At 33.0% G+C, this 19,175-nt stretch overlaps 2 protein-coding genes and 2 long non-coding RNA genes across 5 annotated transcripts; 1 reads left to right on the plus strand and 3 right to left on the minus strand.

Moving 5' to 3' along the window:
- Nucleotides 1-477: 477 nt before the first annotated feature.
- LOC108872316 lies at nt 478-3,085 on the minus strand. 2 transcript variants are annotated; one of them, XR_004448779.1, is made up of 3 exons: nt 1,785-3,085; nt 1,489-1,600; nt 478-1,408 (listed from the first exon to the last, which is right to left on the minus strand). It is a non-coding gene; the product is annotated as an uncharacterized LOC108872316 (long non-coding RNA). The 2 variants fall into 2 exon arrangements; XR_004448778.1 differs by having other exon boundaries at nt 1,489-3,085.
- A 9,106-nt stretch (nt 3,086-12,191) lies between these two features.
- LOC103872234 (probable LRR receptor-like serine/threonine-protein kinase At1g14390) lies at nt 12,192-17,012 on the plus strand. Its single transcript, XM_009150569.3, has 5 exons — nt 12,192-15,297; nt 15,378-15,499; nt 15,572-15,824; nt 15,900-16,093; nt 16,169-17,012. Exons 1-5 carry the CDS (start codon nt 14,049-14,051, stop codon nt 16,538-16,540), a joined length of 2,190 nt encoding a protein of 729 aa, XP_009148817.1. The 5' UTR covers nt 12,192-14,048; the 3' UTR covers nt 16,541-17,012.
- Nucleotides 15,195-16,460, minus strand: LOC117125781. Its single transcript, XR_004448164.1, has 3 exons — nt 16,220-16,460; nt 15,740-15,831; nt 15,195-15,625 (listed from the first exon to the last, which is right to left on the minus strand). It is a non-coding gene; the product is annotated as an uncharacterized LOC117125781 (long non-coding RNA).
- On the minus strand, nt 16,859-18,603 carry LOC103872232 (ubiquitin-conjugating enzyme E2 1). The gene is made up of 6 exons (XM_009150567.3): nt 18,348-18,603; nt 17,840-17,980; nt 17,733-17,758; nt 17,546-17,635; nt 17,354-17,442; nt 16,859-17,279 (listed from the first exon to the last, which is right to left on the minus strand). The coding sequence occupies exons 2-6, from the start codon at nt 17,962-17,964 to the stop codon at nt 17,151-17,153; spliced, it is 459 nt and encodes a 152-aa protein (XP_009148815.1). The 5' UTR covers nt 17,965-17,980; nt 18,348-18,603; the 3' UTR covers nt 16,859-17,150.
- Between the last annotated feature and the right edge of the window lie 572 nt (nt 18,604-19,175).

Genomic DNA, 19,175 nt, shown 5'->3' on the forward strand with positions numbered 1-19,175 from the left:
TGAAGCCTATAATCTTTAGTGTCGTTTTAAAATTTCTACCATATTCTACATTTGTATTAATGTATGCTAAACTCTTTTTCATGGTAAATGAGCATCTTTCAATTGTTTTTATCAAATAATTTCATAAAACTTCATAATACTCCCTAAATCGATGGAATAACCACTATAAAGTTATTATTTTCTCGATAAACGGAGACGACAAAGACTCCAAACCTCTTTGAACATCATCATATGTTCGTGCAGGCTGCAACTAGGAATTAAAAAAATATTGTCATATTTTTTGAAATTTTCTCAAAATCTATGGGCTAACACCTACAAAAATATTGAGTTTTTGGTAAATACTTTGTATACTAAAGCTTATAATCTTTAGTGTCGTTTTAAAATTTCTACCATATTCTACATTTGTATTAATGTATGCTAAACTCTTTTTCATGGTAAACTAGGATAGGCCCGCCCTACGGGCGGGGTATACTTTACTTGTGATTTCGGTTTTTATTTTTTGTTTGATTTGGTGGTTGGTGTTTTAGGTTTGAATTTGCAAGAGATGTGTATAATAGTATTTGTTTTTTTTTTGTTTTGGTGGTTTGTGTTTTAGTGTTTTAGGCGAATATGACATTTTAAATGATGAAGAATATTATATCTATTTTAGTTAATGTTTGATGTTTGCTAATTTTTTTCATTTGTTTTTGTATTTTTATTTGTTGTTAAATATATTTTAATTACATAATACTATTTTAGTTATTATCTTTCTTTTTTTTGTTATTTTTTTATAATGTGAACACATTTTACATTATCTTCGCATATGTCTAAATTTTTCTAATTGTTTTCATAAATAAATACATTTATAAATTAATAAAGTTACATATCTAGCAGAACTTTTATTTTAGTTCTACGTAACTATCAAATAATTAGTCGACAAAGACAAATAGTGAACCAAATTGCAGCTAAACCAAAAAAGTAACTTATAAGTAAATGTAACCAGACTACTAATAATTTTTCTTCTGTGGCTTACCAAAAATGTATACGCAAAAACCTATCTTTAAACTATCTTCTCCCTTCTCTTCTTTACCTCTGATTCCTTCTCTTCTCTCATCAGCTTTGATCTGTGTTTTTTTTGAAGTCATACAGCCATCACTGCCAAGCCGTGACCACACCAGCTCCTTGCCACTCAGACTCTGCCGTCACCATGACCCTACCACCATTTCTCAACCGTGCTATAACAACCTTCATTAGACTCACCATGAAATCTTTGGCATTGACTCACTTTTGTTGCTTTCTATAACTTCTAAAATACCATTTGATGTGGGACTCATCATCTCCTACATTAAAAAGATGACAGATACCATATTTTTCTTATTCTTACATGGGATAGCTGAGCAGCATCATGAGGCTGAGGATGGAGAAGTAGCTGCAACAACAAAGAAGAGTATCTTTTAAGCATCCATATTTTTTGCTTTGGTGTAAAACAAAGAGAAGTCTCATGTCGACCTGTTTCTTAATGAATGGAGGAAGTTATCCAAATATCCTCCAGAATATGACCAAGGTAAGAGCTGAGCAGAAATATTGGAAGCAACTACACCTTGCAGAAGGAGCCCAAGAACTTCTTGCATCACAAAAAGTCAGATTAGAGATGACTCATGAGATATAATATTAAAAGGAACATGTGTTTACAATATCAACTCTTCACATTTAACAGAGCATAGACTTCAGTAATAATCTCTATGAGTCCATGACTCTAACTTCATCTCCAAGTATCAACATTCAACAGAGAACACATCACTTACAAATCAGGCACGTTCATTGCTGCTTCAATCACATGATTCTCCTTCAGAACTCTCAAGAATATTGAGTGTGTTACCTTCTTCTTCTGTTGAGGAACGAACCGTCATCATCACCACCTCCGACCTTCTCTGCAAGCCAGGACAACATATTCACTGCACAGCTCGGACTCCCCAAGCCAGGAGCGAGGTCACTGAAGAATTGAGCATTGGGGCCTTGCTGGAATATTTCAGAGATTTGGAAGTCAATAATCTCCGCTGCGTTTATTTTTGAATAGCGAATAATGTGAAGAGAATAATTTTTGATGAAGATTTATATAAGGTGAAATGATGAGAAGATACAAAAATGAGTTTACGAACAGAATCACATTAAGAAAGAAGCATAATCAACAAACAATTTATAAATTAATATGAAAATGAGTTAAGAACACTTTGAACATGATTTTATAAACATAATCATCTTAATTAAGATGAAAATTTAGAACACTATCCACCAGGAGTTTATGATTAGAAACACCTAACGAAGATCTAAATCCAAAACCTTAATAATGTTGACTCCCATAAGCTCTTCACCACGCCGGATGTTCCTGGCCTCCCAAAATCGGAGCAGGCTACTTCAACGGAGGAGGAAGAGCGACCAGTCTGTAGATCGGAGAGGAAAACCAAATCGTTAGCCATGACTCAAACTTGTTGTCTACTGATTAGTTTAGATCGAAGGATGATTCTGAAAGTATGAACTCGTACCTTTTTATAGCAGAGCCTCCACCGCTTTGCATTCAATGAAGATCGTGTGTGATTGATTATGGGGCTTTATGAGGGGAATAGGTTACTGCTTCATCTCGCACCAGATGAAGAAGATGGAAGATCACACGATGGAGAAGGCGGAGACAAAGCGAACCCTAATCCAAAACGCGACGCATAATGATACGGTGTAGACTTGGACGGCCAAAATGCGTTCACGGTCCAGAATGGGTAGAAGAAGCCCAACGTAAACAAACAAACCCAAATTTTGTTTAATTAAACGGTGAGTTTAGAGAGAGGAGACACGTGGCACGCTTAGAGAGACCTATTTTATGACGTGGCAGCCTCACATAAGAGAGTAGCTCTTCTTTATAGTATTAGATGAGCATCGTTCAATGGTTTTTATCAATTAATTTAATAAAACTTCATAATACTCCCTAAATCGATGGAATAACCAATATAAAGTTATTATTTTCTTGATACACGGAGAGAACAAAGGCTCCAAACCTCTTTGAACATCATCATATGTTAGTGTAGGCTGAAACTAGGCATTAAAAAAATATTGTCATATTTTTTGAAATTTTCTCAAAATCTATGGGCTAACCCCTACAAAAATATTGAGTTTTTGGTAAATACTTTGTATACTGAAGCCTATAATCTTTAGTGTCGTTTTAAAATTTCTACCATATTCTACATTTGTATTAATGTATGCTAAACTCTTTTTCATGGTAAATGAGCATCGTTCAATGGTTTTTATCAATTAATTTAATAAAACTTCATAATACTCCCTAAATCGATGGAATAACCAATATAAAGTTATTATTTTCTTGATACACGGAGAGGACAAAGGCTCCAAACCTCTTTGAACATCATCATATGTTAGTGTAGGATGCAACTAGGCATTAAAAGAAAATTGTCATATTTTTTGAAATTTTCTCAAAATCTATGGGCTAACCCCTACAAAAATATTGAGTTTTTGGTAAATACTTTATATATTGAAGCCTATAATCTTTAGTGTTGTTTTAAAATTTATACCATATTCTACATTTGTATTAATGTATGCTTAACTCTTTTTCATGGTAAATGAGCATCTTTCAATTGTTTTTATCAAATAATTTAATAAAACTTCATAATACTCCCTAAATCGATGGAATAACCACTATAAAGTTATTATTTTCTTGATAAACAGAGACGACAAAGACTCCAAACCTCTTTGAACATAATCATATATTAGTGCACGATGCAACTAGGCATTAAAACAATATTGTCATATTTTTTGAAATTTTCTCAAAATCTATGGGCTAACCACTACAAAAATATTGTGTTTTTGGTAAATACTTTGTATACTGAAGCCTATAATCTTTAGTGTTGTTTTAAAATTTCTACCATATTCTACATTTGTAATAATGTATGCTAAACTCTTTTTCATGGTAAATGAGCATCTTTTAATTGTTTTTATCAAATAATTTAATAAAACTTCATAATACTCCCTAAATCGATGGAATAACCACTATAAAATTATTATTTTCTTGATAAACGGAGACGACAAAGGCTCCAAACCTCTTTGAATATCACCATATGTTAGTGCAGGATGCAACTAGGCATTAAAACAATATTGTAATATTTTTTGAAATTTTCTCAAAATCTATGGGCTAACCCCAACAAAAATATTGAGTTTTTGGTAAATACATTATATACTGAAGCCTATAATCTTTCGTGTTGTTTTAAAATTTATACCATATTCTACATTTGTATTAATGTATGCTAAACTCTTTTTCATGGTAAATGAGCATCGTTCAATTGTTTTTATCAAATAATTTAATAAAACTTCATAATACTCCCTAAATCGATGGAATAACCACTATAAAGTTATTATTTTCTTGATAAACGGAGACGACAAAGACTCCAAACCTCTTTGAACATAATCATATGTTAGTGCAGGCTGCAACTAGGCATTAAAACAATATTGTCATATTTTTTGAAATTTTCTCAAAATCTATGCGCTATAAACCCTACAAAAATATTGAGTTTTTGGTTAATACTTTGTATACTGAAGCCTATAATCTTTAGTGTTGTTTTAAAATTTCTACCATATTCTACATCTGTATTAATGTATGCTAAACTCTTTTTCATGGTAAATGAGCATCTTTCAATAGTTTTTATCAAATAATTTAATAAAACTTCATAATACTCCCTAAATCGATGGAATAACCACTATAAAGTTATTATTTTCTTGATAAACGGAGACGACAAAGACTCCAAAACTCTTTGAACATCATCATATGTTAGTGCATGCTGCAACTAGGCATTAAAACAATAATGTCATATTTTTTGAAAATTTTCTTAAAATCTATGAGCTAACCCCTACAAAAATATTGAGTTCTTGGTAAATACTTTGTATACTGAAGCCTATAATCTTTAGTGTCGTTTTAAAATTTCTACCATATTCTACATTTGTATTAATGTATGCTAAACTATTTTTCATGGTAAATGAGCATCGTTCAATGGTTTTTATCAATTAATTTAATAAAACTTCATAATACTCCCTAAATCGATGGAATAACCACTATAAAGTTATTATTTTCTTGATAAACGGAGACGACAAAGGCTTCAAACCTCTTTGAACATCATCATATGTTAGTGCAGGATGCAACTAGGCATTAAAACAATATTGTCATATTTTTTGAAATTTTCTCAAAATCTATGGGCTAACCACTACAAAATATTGAGTTTTTGGTAAATACTTTGTATACTGAAGCCTATAATCTTTAGTGTTGTTTTAAAATTTTTACCATATTCTACATTTGTATTAATGTATGCTAAACTCTTTTTCATGTTAAATGAGCTCTTTCAATAGTTTTATCAAATAATTTAATAAAACTTCATAATACTCCCTAAATCGATGGAATAACCACTATAAAGTTATTATTTTCTTGATAAACGGAGACGACAAAGCTCCAAAACTCTTCGAACATCATCATATGTTAGTGCAGGGCTGCAACTAGGCATTAAAACAATATTGTCATATTTTTGAAATTTTCTCAAAATCTATGGGCTAACCCTACAAAAATATTGAGTTTTTGGTAAATACTTTATATATGAAGCCTATAATCTTTAGTGTGTTTTAAAATTTATACCATATCTACATTGTAGTAATTAATTATGCTTAACTCTTTTTCATGGTAAATGAGCATCTTTCAATTGTTTTTATCAAATAATTTAATAAAACTTCATAATACTCCCTAAATAGATGGAATAACCACTATAAAGTTATTATTTTCTTGATAAACGGAGACGACAAAGACTCCAAACCTCTTTGAACATAATCATATATTAGTGCAGGATGCAACTAGACATTAAAACAATATTGTCATATTTTTTGAAATTTTCTCAAAATCTATGGACTAACCCCTACAAAAATATTGAGTTCTTGGTAAATACTTTGTATACTGAAGCCTATAATCTTTAGTGTCGTTTTAAAATTTCTACCATATTCTACATTTGTATTAATGTATGCTAAACTCTTTTTCATGGTAAATGAACATCGTTCAATGGTTTTTATCAATTAATTAAATAAAACTTCATAATACTCCCTAAATCGATGGAATAACCACTATAAAGTTATTATTTTCTTGATAAACGGAGACGACAAAGACTCCAAAACTCTTTGAACATCATCATATGTTAGTGCAGGATGCAACTAGGCATTAAAAGAAAATTGTCATATTTTTTGAAATTTTCTCAAAATCTATGGGCTAACCCCTACAAAAATATTGAGGTTTTGGTAAATACTTTGTATATTGAAGCCTATAATCTTTAGTGTTGTTTTAAAATTTATACCATATTCTACATTTGTATTAATGTATGCTTAACTCTTTTTCATGGTAAATGAGCATCTTTTAATTGTTTTTATCAAATAATTTAATAAAACTTCATAATACTCCCTAAATCGATGGAATAACCACTATAAAGTTATTATTTTCTTGATAAACGGAGACGACAAAGACTCCAAACCTCTTTGAACATCATCATATTTTAGTGCAAGCTGCAACTAGGCATTAAAACAATATTGTCATATTTTTTGAAATTTTCTCAAAATCTATGGGCTAACCCCTACAAAAATATTGAGTTTATGGTAAATACTTTGTATACTGAAGCCTATAATCTTTAGTGTTGTTTTAAAATTTCTACCATATTCTACATTTGTATTAATGTATGCTAAACCCTTTTTCATGGTAAATGAGCATCTTTCAATTGTTTTTATCAAATAATTTCATAAAACTTCATAATACTCCCTAAATCGATGGAATAACCACTATAAAGTTATTATTTTCTTGATAAACGGAGACGACAAAGACTCCAAACCTCTTTGAACATAATCATATGTTAGTGCAGGCTGCAACTAGGCATTAAAACAATATTGTCATATTTTTTGAAATTTTCTCAAAATCTATGCGCTATAACCCCTACAAAAATATTGTGTTTTTGGTTAATACTTTGTATACTGAAGCCTATAATCTTTAGTGTTGTTTTAAAATTTCTACCATATTCTACATCTGTATTAATGTATGCTAAACTCTTTTTCATGGGTAAATGAGCATCTTTCAATAGTTTTTATCAAATATTTAATAAAATTCATAATACTCCCTAAATCGATGGAATAACCACTATAAAGTTATTATTTTCTTGATAAACGGAGACGACAAAGACTCCAAAACTCTTTGAACATCATCATATGTTAGTGCATGCTGCAACTACGCATTAAAACAATAATGTCATATTTTTTGAAAATTTTCTCAAAATCTATGGGCTAACCCCTACAAAAATATTGAGTTCTTGGTAAATACTTTGTATACTGAAGCCTATAATCTTTAGTGTCGTTTTAAAATTTCTACCATATTTTACATTTGTATTAATGTATGCTAAACTATTTTTCATGGTAAATGAACATCGTTCAATGGTTTTTATCAATTAATTTAATAAAACTTCATAATACTCCCTAAATCGATGGAATAACCACTATAAAGTTATTATTTTCTTGATAAACGGAGACGACAGAGGCTTCAAACCTCTTTGAACATCATCATATGTTAGTGCAGGCTGCAACTAGGCATTAAAACAATATTGTCATATTTTTTGAAATTTTCTCAAAATCTATGGGCTAACCACTACAAAAATATTGAGTTTTTGATAAATACTTTGTATACTGAAGCCTATAATCTTTAGTGTTGTTTTAAAATTTTTACCATATTCTACATTTGTATTAATGTATGCTAAACTCTTTTTCATGGTAAATGAGCATCTTTCAATAGTTTTTATCAAATAATTTAATAAAACTTCATAATACTCCCTAAATCGATGGAATAACCACTATAAAGTTATTATTTTCTTGATAAACGGAGACGACAAAGACTCCAAAACTCTTCGAACATCATCATATGTTAGTGCAGGCTGCAACTAGGCATTAAAACAATATTGTCATATTTTTTGAAATTTTTCTCAAAATCTATGGGCTAACCCCTACAAAAATATTGAGTTTTCGGTAAATACTTTGTATATTGAAGCCTATAATCTTTAGTGTTGTTTTAAAATTTCTACCATATTCTGCATTTGTATTAATGTATGCTTAACTCTTTTTCATGGTAAATGAGCATCTTTTAATTGTTTTTATCAAATAATTTAATAAAACTTCATAATACTCCCTAAATCGATAGAATAACCACTATAAAATTATTATTTTCTTGATAAACGGAGACGACAAAGGCTCCAAACCTCTTTGAATATCACCATATGGTAGTGCAGGATGCAACTAGGAATTAAAACAATATTGTCATATTTTTTGAAATTTTCTCAAAATCTATGGGCTAACCCCTACAAAAATATTGAGTTTTTGGTAAATACTTTATATACTGAAGCCTATAATCTTTAGTGTTGTTTTAAAATTTCTACCATATTCTATATTTGTATTAATGTGTGCTAAACTCTTTTTCATGGTAAATGAGCATCTTTTAATTGTTTTTATCAAATAATTTAATAAAACTTCATAATACTCCCTAAATCGATGGAATAACCACTATAAAATTATTATTTTCTTGATAAACGGAGACGACAAAGGCTCCAAACCTCTTTGAATATCATCATATGTTAGTGCAGGATGCAACTAGGCATTAAAAAAATATTGTCATATTTTTTGAAATTTTCTCAAAATCTATGGGCTAACCCCTACAAAAATATTGAGTTTTTGGTAAATACTTTATATATTGAAGCCTATAATCTTTAGTGTTGTTTTAAAATTTATACCATATTCTACATTTGTATTAATGTATGCTAAAATCTTTTTCATGGTAAATGAGCTTCTTTCAATTGTTTTTATCAAATAATTTAATAAAACTTCATAATACTCCCTAAATCGATGGAATAACCACTATAAAGTTATTATTTTCTTGATAAACGGAGACGACAAAGACTCCAAACCTCTTTGAACATAATCATATGTTAGTGCAGGCTGCAACTAGGCATTAAAACAATATTGTCATATTTTTTGAAATTTTCTCAAAATCTATGGGCTAACCACTACAAAGATATTGAGTTTTTGGTAAATACTTTGTATACTGAAGCCTATAATCTTTAGTGTTGTTTTAAAATTTCTACCATATTCTACATTTGTATTAATGTATTCTAAACTCTTTTTCATGTTAAATTCGCATCTTTCAATAGTTTTTATCAAATAATTTAATAAAACTTCATAATACTCCCTAAATCGATGGAATAACCACTATAAAGTTATTATTTTCTTGATAAACGGAGACGACAAAGGCTCCAAACCTCTTTGAACATCATCGTATGTTAGTACAGGATGTAACTAGGCATTAAAACAATATTGTCGTATTTTTTGAAATTTTCTCAAAAGCTATGGGCTAACCCCTACAAAAATATTGAGTTTTTGGTAAATACTTTATATACTGAATCCTATAATATTTAGTGTCGTTTTAAAACTTCTACCATATTCTACATTTGTATTAATGTATGCTAAACTCTTTTTCATGGTAAATGAGTATCGTTCAATGGTTTTTATCAATTAATTTAATAAAACTTCATAATACTCCCTAAATCGATGGAATAACCACTATAAAGTTATTATTTTCTTGATAAACGGAGACGACAAAGACTCCTAACCTCTTTGAACATCATCATATGTTAGTGCATGATGAAACTAGGCATTAAAACAATATTGTCATATTTTTTGAAATTTTCTCAAAATCTATGGGCTAACCCCCTACAAAAATATTGAGTTTTTGGTAAATACTTTGTATACTGAAGCCTATAATCTTTAGTGTTGTTTTAAAATTTCTACCATATTCTACATTTGTATTAATGTATGCTAAATTCTTTTTCATGGTAAATGAGCATCGTTCAATGGTTTTTACCAATTAATTTAATAAAACTTCATAATACTCCCTAAATCGATGGAATAACCACTATAAAGTTATTATTTTCTTGATAAACGGAGACGAAAAAGGCTCCAAACCTCTTTGAACATCATCGTATGTTAGTACAGGATGTAACTAGGCATTAAAACAATATTGTCGTATTTTTTGAAATTTTCTCAAAAGCTATGGGCTAACCCCTACAAAAATATTGAGTTTTTGGTAAATACTTTATATACTGAAGCCTATAATATTTAGTGTCGTTTTAAAATTTCTACCATATTCTACATTTGTATTAATGTATGCTAAACTCTTTTTCATGGTAAATGAGTATCGTTCAATGGTTTTTATCAATTAATTTAATAAAACTTCATAATACCTTATAAATCGATGGAATAATCACTATAAAATTATTATTTTCTTGATAAACGGAGAGCACAAAGGCTCCAAACCTCTTTGAACATCATCATATGTTAGTGCAGGATGCAACTAGGTATTAAAACAATATTTTTATATATTTTTTGAAATTTTCTCAAAATCTATGGGCTAACCCCTACAAAAATATTGAGTTTTTGGTAAATACTTTGTATACTGAAGCCTATAATCTTTAGTGTTGTTTTAAAATTTATATCATATTCAACATTTGTATTAATGTATGCTAAACTCTTTTTCATGGTAAATGAGCATCTTTCAATTGTTTTTATCAAATAATTTAATAAAACTTCATAATACTCCCTAAATCGATGGAATAACCACTATAAAGTTATTATTTTCTTGATAAACGGAGACGACAAAGGCTCCAAACCTCTTTGAACATCATCATATGTTAGTGCAGGATGCAACTAGGCATTAAAACAATATTGTCATATTTTTTGAAATTTTCTCAAAATCTATGGGCTAACCCCTACAAAAATATTGAGTTTTTGGTAAATATTTTATATACTGAAGCATATAATCTTAAGTGTTGTTTTAAAATTTCTACCATATTCTAAATTTGTATTAATGTATGTTAAACTCTTTTTCATAGTAAATGAGCATAGTTCAATTGTTTTTATCAATTAATTTAGTAAAACTTCATAATACCCCCTAAATCGTTGGAATAACCACTATAAAATTATTATTTTCTTGATAAACGGAGAGTACAAAGGTTTCAAACCTCTTTGAACATCATCATATGTTAATGGAGATGCAACTAGGCATTAAAACAATATTGTCATATTTTTTGAAATTTTCTCAAAATATATGGGCTAGTCTTTCATTTACACTTGAAACCATCTTTTAACCGACTTCAGCTGTTTTCTTTTTGTTTAATAACTAAACTTCATTATTTAGACAAGTCAAGCCACTTTTAAGAAAATGAATGAATAATCATAATGTAAAACGAATAAAAGAACAAAGGAGAAAGTAATGGACAGTTCATCACACTAAGGAAAACAGCGAAAAATTGTTAGAATCTCAATACTTTTGAACACACGGAAACAGAAACGAAACACATTTCTTTAATCTCACCGACGAATAACTAAACATCTATCATCAAATAATAGAGATGATTACAATATACTTCGTCCAAATTAGTTGCTAGTATCATTAGTTTGATATTGATTGATAACCAAACAAAACAAGTATTGATCATTTGATATGTCCATCATATATGAAATTTTTACTCTCAGAGACACATTTTGTGTTTTCAATTTCACTCAGAGATACATTGTGCTACAACACACTTTCTTATGCTAGGTTTACTAATATAACCCTTAACTAGAGACATCTTTACCTAAATAAAAATCCCACCCAACGAGACCAATCGAGTTAACCAAAACCAAACCGATTCTTTATCTTTTACTTTTTACAAACCCTTTCTTTATCTTTTAATTTTTACAAACCCTTTGTTTACCTTATCTTTTCCCTTTTTCACGGTTCTTGTTAATCTTCTTAAAGTCCGATGAACCCTAATCTCTTTCTCCAGCGAACCCATCTTGATCCAAAAAGATAATCTGAAATTAGAACCAATTCATACCCACCCCCCCCCCCCCCCCACCCAACCCTTTTCTCTTTGATTTTCTGATTCTCCTCTCAAAATTCACTTCTCTGTTTAACCAAATCATCATCTTGCCTTCCGTTTCTCGACCCAGAAGTTCTGGAGCTTTGCAGTCCAAATCAAACCTCCCCAGACCTTTGTCTCTTTAATTTTCTCATTCTTCTCGAGACTCAGTCCCGTGGAAACGATGGCGATGACAGTGGAGAGCATGGTGGAAGAAGCGGTGGATACCACAGTGGAGGCGGTGGTGGTTGTGGAGGCGATGGTGGAAGACGTGAGTATGGATACAATGGTGGTGGTTGGTGGAGGTGGCTGCCGAATCTTCATCCACAAAACCTTGAACATAAGACTCCATCCACAAAACCTTGATTCATGTGTTCACATTTTCCAGTGTCCATAATCTTACCATTCACAATGTGTATGTTCATATCTAACTCGTCCACAACTTTTCGTGTCCGCAAATACTTGACATGTAAGGTGCAATTTATGCTTCAAAATCGAACCATTTTAGCTTTGTTTTGTTTCTAAGGATATATCTCAACTTTCGTCCCCTTGTTCTAAAATTAGAAGAGAAGGGAGAAAAATAGTTTATTCCCTGTCAACTGTTCACCGTAACTACAACCATTGTGTCCATACATATCCATCCATAAGTGTCTGTTAAGTATCCACGTTTCTTGCGTCCACATTCTTTATGTCCATAAATCTTCTATTGATTGTGCTCGATGACTTTTCAGATTTACTTAACTTTTCTACTATATTTATGTACATATAACAAGTAAAAAGATAATTAAACAGATTTTAGTTTGCTTGTCCATAATTCTTGTTTTTACAACTCATTTGTAATTTACGTGTTTACAAGTCATGAATCCACTTTTTTTTCTATCCACAATATAGATGTCCATATTTCATTTGTCCACAAATGCTTAATCCAAAAATCTGAGTTTACAATTACTTTTATTTTTTAGCCTCTTTCATTTATTTCAACCAGAAGGAATATCGAGTTTGGTTCTTTAAAGGAAACATCATCTTCCCATTCATGCTGGTTAATAAGCTGAGGGCTTTTTTGTCCATCACAAAAACACATGTCCCAACAATGTGTGTCATATCCACTATGTGTCTCTGTAAACAAAAGAAACAAAAGACAAGAGGGTTAGTTAGCACGTGACATCATCGTCCCGCGCGTAGGACTTGAGTGATAAACCGTAACAAAGAAACAACGTTCCCTGGTTGACTTTTACTACATCTCAGAGATCTACTCTCCCATATTTTAATAGGTAGGTGTTTTTGTAAGATAGAAGAGAGTTTGATAGCATGTAAACTAATCTTGTTACCATTCATATCACCTTGGAATATTAAAAATTGGTAAGGATGAAAGAATTACATTGGGGAAGAGACATATACGGTTTTCAAGAGAAGAACAAGTACAAACATTTATTCGTCAAACATGTATATATATATATATATATGTAGGGTGTGTGTAGTATATAGGTTCTTGTGGGTTTATGTATTTGCAGGTGTATATGCATCTATCATGTATCTAATAAATGCGTGTTATAAAGAAAGGTCTGACCAGTACAGAGTGCATATTTATTTTACTTGCTGACTACAGAGAAATGAGTCAATACTTAAAACCAAGTTGAATTAGTTAAACAAAATGAAATCTAATTGTGGAAAATTTCGATCAAAAGTAGATAAATAGTCAGATGTTTCATGTGGATTTTACGTATTTTAAGGATCTAGTTAATCTTTTTTCTTTTAAAAAACATTACTCACTTCCTTCCATGCAGTTAAACAGTCTGTCAATGTGCAGCAAACTGATCAACCATCAAGAAAAAAAAAACAAAAAAAAAACAAATATTTGTATTTATTGTCTATCAATTTCCCAAGAAAAAGCTGCCTTGCATCATTAAAAATCCCAAGAATTTATGTACTAAAGCACCTCTCCTGCATCTTTACAACTAGTATTAATCAAACAACACTAATCTCAGAATCAGTGACATGTTTCTTCCTTCTCTTCCTCTAGCCACAAAACTAATCCTTACTCTGTGATTTGTCCCCAAGAAAATGAAGAATTCCTCCAAAAGCCACGTCTATTCTCTCATTTTCCTTCTCCTTCTTCTTCTAACATCACTCTCAGAATCACAGCTAACGTCAAGTGAATCAAGAACTCTACTAGAAATCCAGAAGCACTTACAATATCCACCAGTTCTACGATCATGGAGCAACTTCACCAACTTCTGCTACCTCCCATCTTCTCCTTCCTTCAAAATCCTCTGTTTCAACGGCCACGTAACCGAACTAACCGTCACAGGGAACAGAACCGTCAAGCTCTCCAAAACATTCTCCACCGACTCGCTCTTCACCGTTCTTACAAAACTCTCAAACTTAAAAACCTTGTCTCTCGTCTCTCTCGGCATCTCTGGTCCCCTCCCTCCAAAGATCACCAGGTTTTCTTCTTCTCTCCAGGCTCTGAATCTCAGCTCTAACTTCATCTCTGGAAAAATCCCTAAAGAGATCTCGTCGTTGAAAAGCCTGAGAAGTCTTGTTCTGGCCAACAACGAGTTCACCGGAAGTGTTCCTGATCTCAGAGGATTGTCTAATCTCCAAGAGCTGAATCTAGACGGTAATAAACTCGGCCCTGACGTTGTTACTTCGCTCGCAAGTAACCTGATCACTGTTTCATTGAAGAATAACTCTTTTGGATCAAAGCTCCCAGAACAGATCAAGAAGCTGAATAAGCTTCAAAGCCTGGATCTTTCTTCCAACAAGTTCGTTGGATCAATCCCAAGATTCATGTTCTCCCTTCCTTCGCTACAGAATCTAACATTGGCACAGAACTTGTTCAGTGGATCACTTCCAAATTCATCTCTATGCAGCTCCAAGCTTAGAGTTTTAGATGTTTCCAGGAATCTTCTAACTGGAAAGCTTCCATCTTGCTTGTCTTCCAAGACTTTCCATAATCAGACAGTGGTCTACACATTCAATTGCTTGTCAGTAAAAGGTTCTCCCTCTGCAAAGTATCAACGTCCTGTTTCCTTCTGCGAAAACGAAGCTAAGCAAGCGGTTTCTGCTGTGAAGTCTGACACTAAGGATCAGGAAAAGAAAGAAGAAGATAAAGGAATAGAACTTGGATTAGTGATTGGCATTATCATAGGTGTGGTCCTCGTTTCAGCGGTTTTGGCTGGTTTGGTTTTGGTTAGGATGAGGAAGTCAAGATCAAAAGAAGTACCTTTAGAAGCAAGCAACGTCGATAAGGTCTCTGTTTGTAGCACAGCCACAAGGTCCACTACATCAAAAACAGTACCAGATCCAAGTAATAAAAAAAGCTATTACATTAAAATCTTGAATCAAGTTTTCAAAACCCATTTAACCTAAGTATCACTTCAAATGCAGGACGCATACCACAAACCATGAGATCTGCTGTGATTGGACTATCACCCTACCGTGTTTTCTCTTTGGAGGACCTGGAAGAAGCCACCAACAACTTTGATGCAGCAAGTCTCTGTGGAGAACAGGTAAAATGAAAAAGCCAACAAAACATGATCACAAGTCGGTTTTGAGTCTCTAATTATGTAATTTAAAAACAGCTGTACAAAGGTTATCTTAGAGAAGGCATTCCAGTGACGGTGAGGTGTATTAAGCTGAAACAGAAGAGTTCAACATCAACACAGAACTTGGCTCAACAAATGGAAGTTTTATCAAAGCTAAGGCATATGCATTTGGCCAGTGTTCTTGGACACTGCATTGGTACTTACCAAGATCATCATCCATACGCCGGGAGCACTATTTTCATAGTCCAAGAATACATCTCTAACGGGTCACTGAGGGACTACCTCACTGGTAACACCTGAAAAATATGGATTACAAGAGTTTTGGTTTAGGAAACTAATTGTTTGGAAATGTTTTTTTTGGCAGATTGGAGAAAAAAAGAGGTGTTGAAATGGCCTCAGAGAATGTCCATAGCCATTGGAGTAGCTAGAGGGATACAGTTTTTGCACACAGGAGTGGCACCAGGAATCTTTGGGAACAATTTGGATATAGAGAATGTCCTGCTTGATGAAACACTCACTGTTAAACTCAGTGGCTATACTATTCCTTTACCATCCAAGGTATGAACTAAAGCAGAGATAACAAGACTTAGCTTCTTATTTCTAATTTCATATCTCTTGGAGGGAATCTTGCAGGTTGGAGCAGAAAGCACTAGCAATGAAGATGGAGAGAAGGAAGATGTGTACCAGTTTGGAGTGATCCTACTTCAGATCATCACGGGCAAAGTAATGGCGGCTGCATCCTCAGAGTTGGGAAGCTTGAAGCTTCAGCTGGAGAATGGTTTGAGAGAGGAACCATCGGTGTTGCGTAGCTTAGCAGATCCGAGCGTGAGGGGAACGTATGCGTATGAGTCACTGAGGACCACAGTCGAGTTTGCCATTAACTGTCTTTGTGAAGATCAGAGGAAGCGGCCATCGATAGAGGATGTTGTGTGGAATCTGCAGTACACAATTCAGGTGCAGCAAGGATGGACAAGCAGTGGGAACCTTGGGGTTGGTGATACATAGATGCAAGGAGGAATATGTCTTCATCATCCCTGATTGAAATAGAGAAACAGCTTGATGAAAAATTCAAAACCCATATAGGAAGATGAATGTAAAACCTCAGAAAAAAGAGAGGCAGAGCTGCAAAAGCTATATATGTCAGTTGAATGTTCAGAACAGAAGCACTGAATTTGTAACAAATCAAACATAATAAATAATACATTATGTTGGAACTTCTGGTACTTAGTCTTATGTCAGGACTCAGATTTTGGTAAAAACATTATATTGGAAATGTAATTGAAAAGGCATGGATGAGTGATAGAGGGAAAAGGCCACACACTCTTTAATATTCAAATCATAACTTTTTGCCATTTTGGTACAACGTTGTTTTGGCACCTAGCAAGAAACCCACAATACATATATACAAAAAAAAAGTGAACAATTCAGAAGGCTTGGTACAAAGTTTTTACAAGGACGTTAGGCTTCATAGAGAACCCATCAAAGCATTCAATCAGTAGAGTTTTGAAACACACACAAAAGACATGAATGAAAAGATAAGAAAGCCGTTGCTTTAATGGTGACATTTGAGTAATTGAGAGTAGGAGAGAGTTGCAGAGCTTACAACTAACTAATACTAATCAGCAGTCCAGCTTTGCTCGACAACATCACGCACTTTTCTGTTGTACTCGCGCTTGTTTTCGCTGTACATCCGAGCAGCTTCCGAATTTGCAGGAGAATTCGGATTTGGATCACAGAGCAATGACTGTAATTAAAAAGAGGAAAATGATCAGAGAAGAACAAAAGTAATCTCAAGCTTTCAGGGTATTAAGAGATTACCTGGATGGAGGTAAGTATAGCAGCAACATCATATATTGGACTCCACTGGTTTTGTAGAATGTCCAAGCAAATACTCCCATCTGCATAAACTGCAAAGCAGGTAGAGAAGAAGAAGAAAGTTAATGTGAGCCAAAAAGCTAAACATTAACCGAGAGTGGAAGAAAAGAGAAGGCTGCATCTCTATAAGCTTACTATTTGGATGAAACATCCGTGACACAAAGCGAACTGTTGGTGGTTTATTTGGATAATCCTCAGAGAACTGCAGTGAGAGTTTGAAAGTACCTGCCAGGAAGATCAAGCCAGAGCCAATAAGAACACTACTATAATAACTGATCCCAAAACAGGTGATCGTAGCCAAATTACAACAACATAAACTTACCTCCATCCCACGGGGTGTCATCAGGCCTGAAAATCCACAAAATAAAGTTCAGAAACAACCAATTCTTTTAGAAACTAAGCTAGTATCTATGGTACTTGTTTCATTACCCGAATATAACAGCATTCCAGAGCATGATATTGTTGTCGTGTGGAGCACCGCTGATACCCGCAGGTGGGTCTTGCTGCAACCTCTTGAAATCCCTCATCAACCTCTTCCTTGCTGGAGTCGACATCCTCCTTACCTTTACTCTACAAAACAAAAGCCCATAACTTCCATCATTCTAACGTCTGAACACCTCTGTGAATCTTCGAAACATGTAACCAACATGTAACAGAGTCTAATCTACATATAGCATCTAGATTAGCTTAGAAGCAACATCAAAACTAAAACTTTGAACCTAGAACACAGCCTAAGGTCGCATCAATTCAGATATAAGAATGACAAAAAAAGACAGCACCTTTATTCTATAAAGAAGAAACCAATTACCAAAAACTAATAATTTAACCTAGAATCAATTCACCAAAAATAGCTATAATCATGACAAGACCCAGCTCGGATGAAAGTAAAATTCATGGATCCAGCAAAAGCGACATCGAGGAGAGATGAAAAGGGTACCGTGGAAAAAACAGATCTCGTTGTTGAGCAAAAGACGGCGATTACAGGAAGAGGCAAAGATCGCGGCGAGAAGAGGTCGTCAAGCGAACATCTGTGTAGCGGCGGTGGCCGCCGGTGATCAGAGGAACAGGTGGGTCGGTTCTCGATCTCAGCGAGAGGAATTGAAAAGTTGAATGATTTTGGGACCAAAAGGGTATAATATGATCTTGCCTTTGCTTTGCTTTGCTTTGGCCTGGCTTCTAAACCGGTATCAACCGTTAGGGAGTACTGTACCGTTAACCGGATTTAATCGATTACACTTAAACAACGCGAAGATTATAGTTGCTGAACCGAAATAAACAATTGAGAATCTATACCCCACTTCTCAAATCCTGAGGCTTTTGGATTATACTATAGCTCGTACTCTCTCAACTCGAATCATTTTAAGAGTTGCTCTTAAAATGAAAAAAAAAACAGCTAAAAATTAAATAAGGCAATACATCCTAGGGGTGGGCACGAGGTAAATACTTGTCGATTCTTGTTACTTGCTACTTGACTTACTTTGTCCGAGTAATTCTTTTTACGATTCGATATTTGGCTTGCTTGAAAAAAAATTGATACTTGCAAGTAATTTACCTTGATTTGTTACTTGCTAAACCAAGTAATTGCCTCTTTGATTACATACAAAAAAGACACATATTCTAGATTTTTAATATCCAAAAGTTACATGAATTTTCCAAGAAATAGATAAAAATGAAAATAAACGTTCAAAATATTGAAACTCAATGCTCTTCCATTTTGTTCATCCATTTTATTTCGATTTGGATCTTCCATTTTGTTCATCCATTT

This window comes from Brassica rapa, chromosome A06, assembly GCF_000309985.2.
Source record: "Brassica rapa cultivar Chiifu-401-42 chromosome A06, CAAS_Brap_v3.01, whole genome shotgun sequence".
Lineage (NCBI taxonomy): Eukaryota > Viridiplantae > Streptophyta > Magnoliopsida > Brassicales > Brassicaceae > Brassica > Brassica rapa.

Excerpts from the sequence above, each read along its gene's own strand:
- LOC103872234 (XM_009150569.3), top strand. The coding sequence starts at position 14,049 with ATGAAGAATTCCTCCAAAAGCCACGTCTATTCTCTCATTTTCCTTCTC. Across the intron at positions 15,298-15,377 it reads AAAAACAGTACCAGATCCAA|GACGCATACCACAAACCATG; the intron begins GTAATAAAAAAA and ends CTTCAAATGCAG. Across the intron at positions 16,094-16,168 it reads CTATTCCTTTACCATCCAAG|GTTGGAGCAGAAAGCACTAG; the intron begins GTATGAACTAAA and ends GGAATCTTGCAG.
- LOC103872232 (XM_009150567.3), bottom strand. The coding sequence starts at position 17,964 with ATGTCGACTCCAGCAAGGAAGAGGTTGATGAGGGATTTCAAGAGGTTG. Across the intron at positions 17,759-17,839 it reads TGGAATGCTGTTATATTCGG|GCCTGATGACACCCCGTGGG; the intron begins GTAATGAAACAA and ends GTGGATTTTCAG. Across the intron at positions 17,636-17,732 it reads TGACACCCCGTGGGATGGAG|GTACTTTCAAACTCTCACTG; the intron begins GTAAGTTTATGT and ends TCTTCCTGGCAG.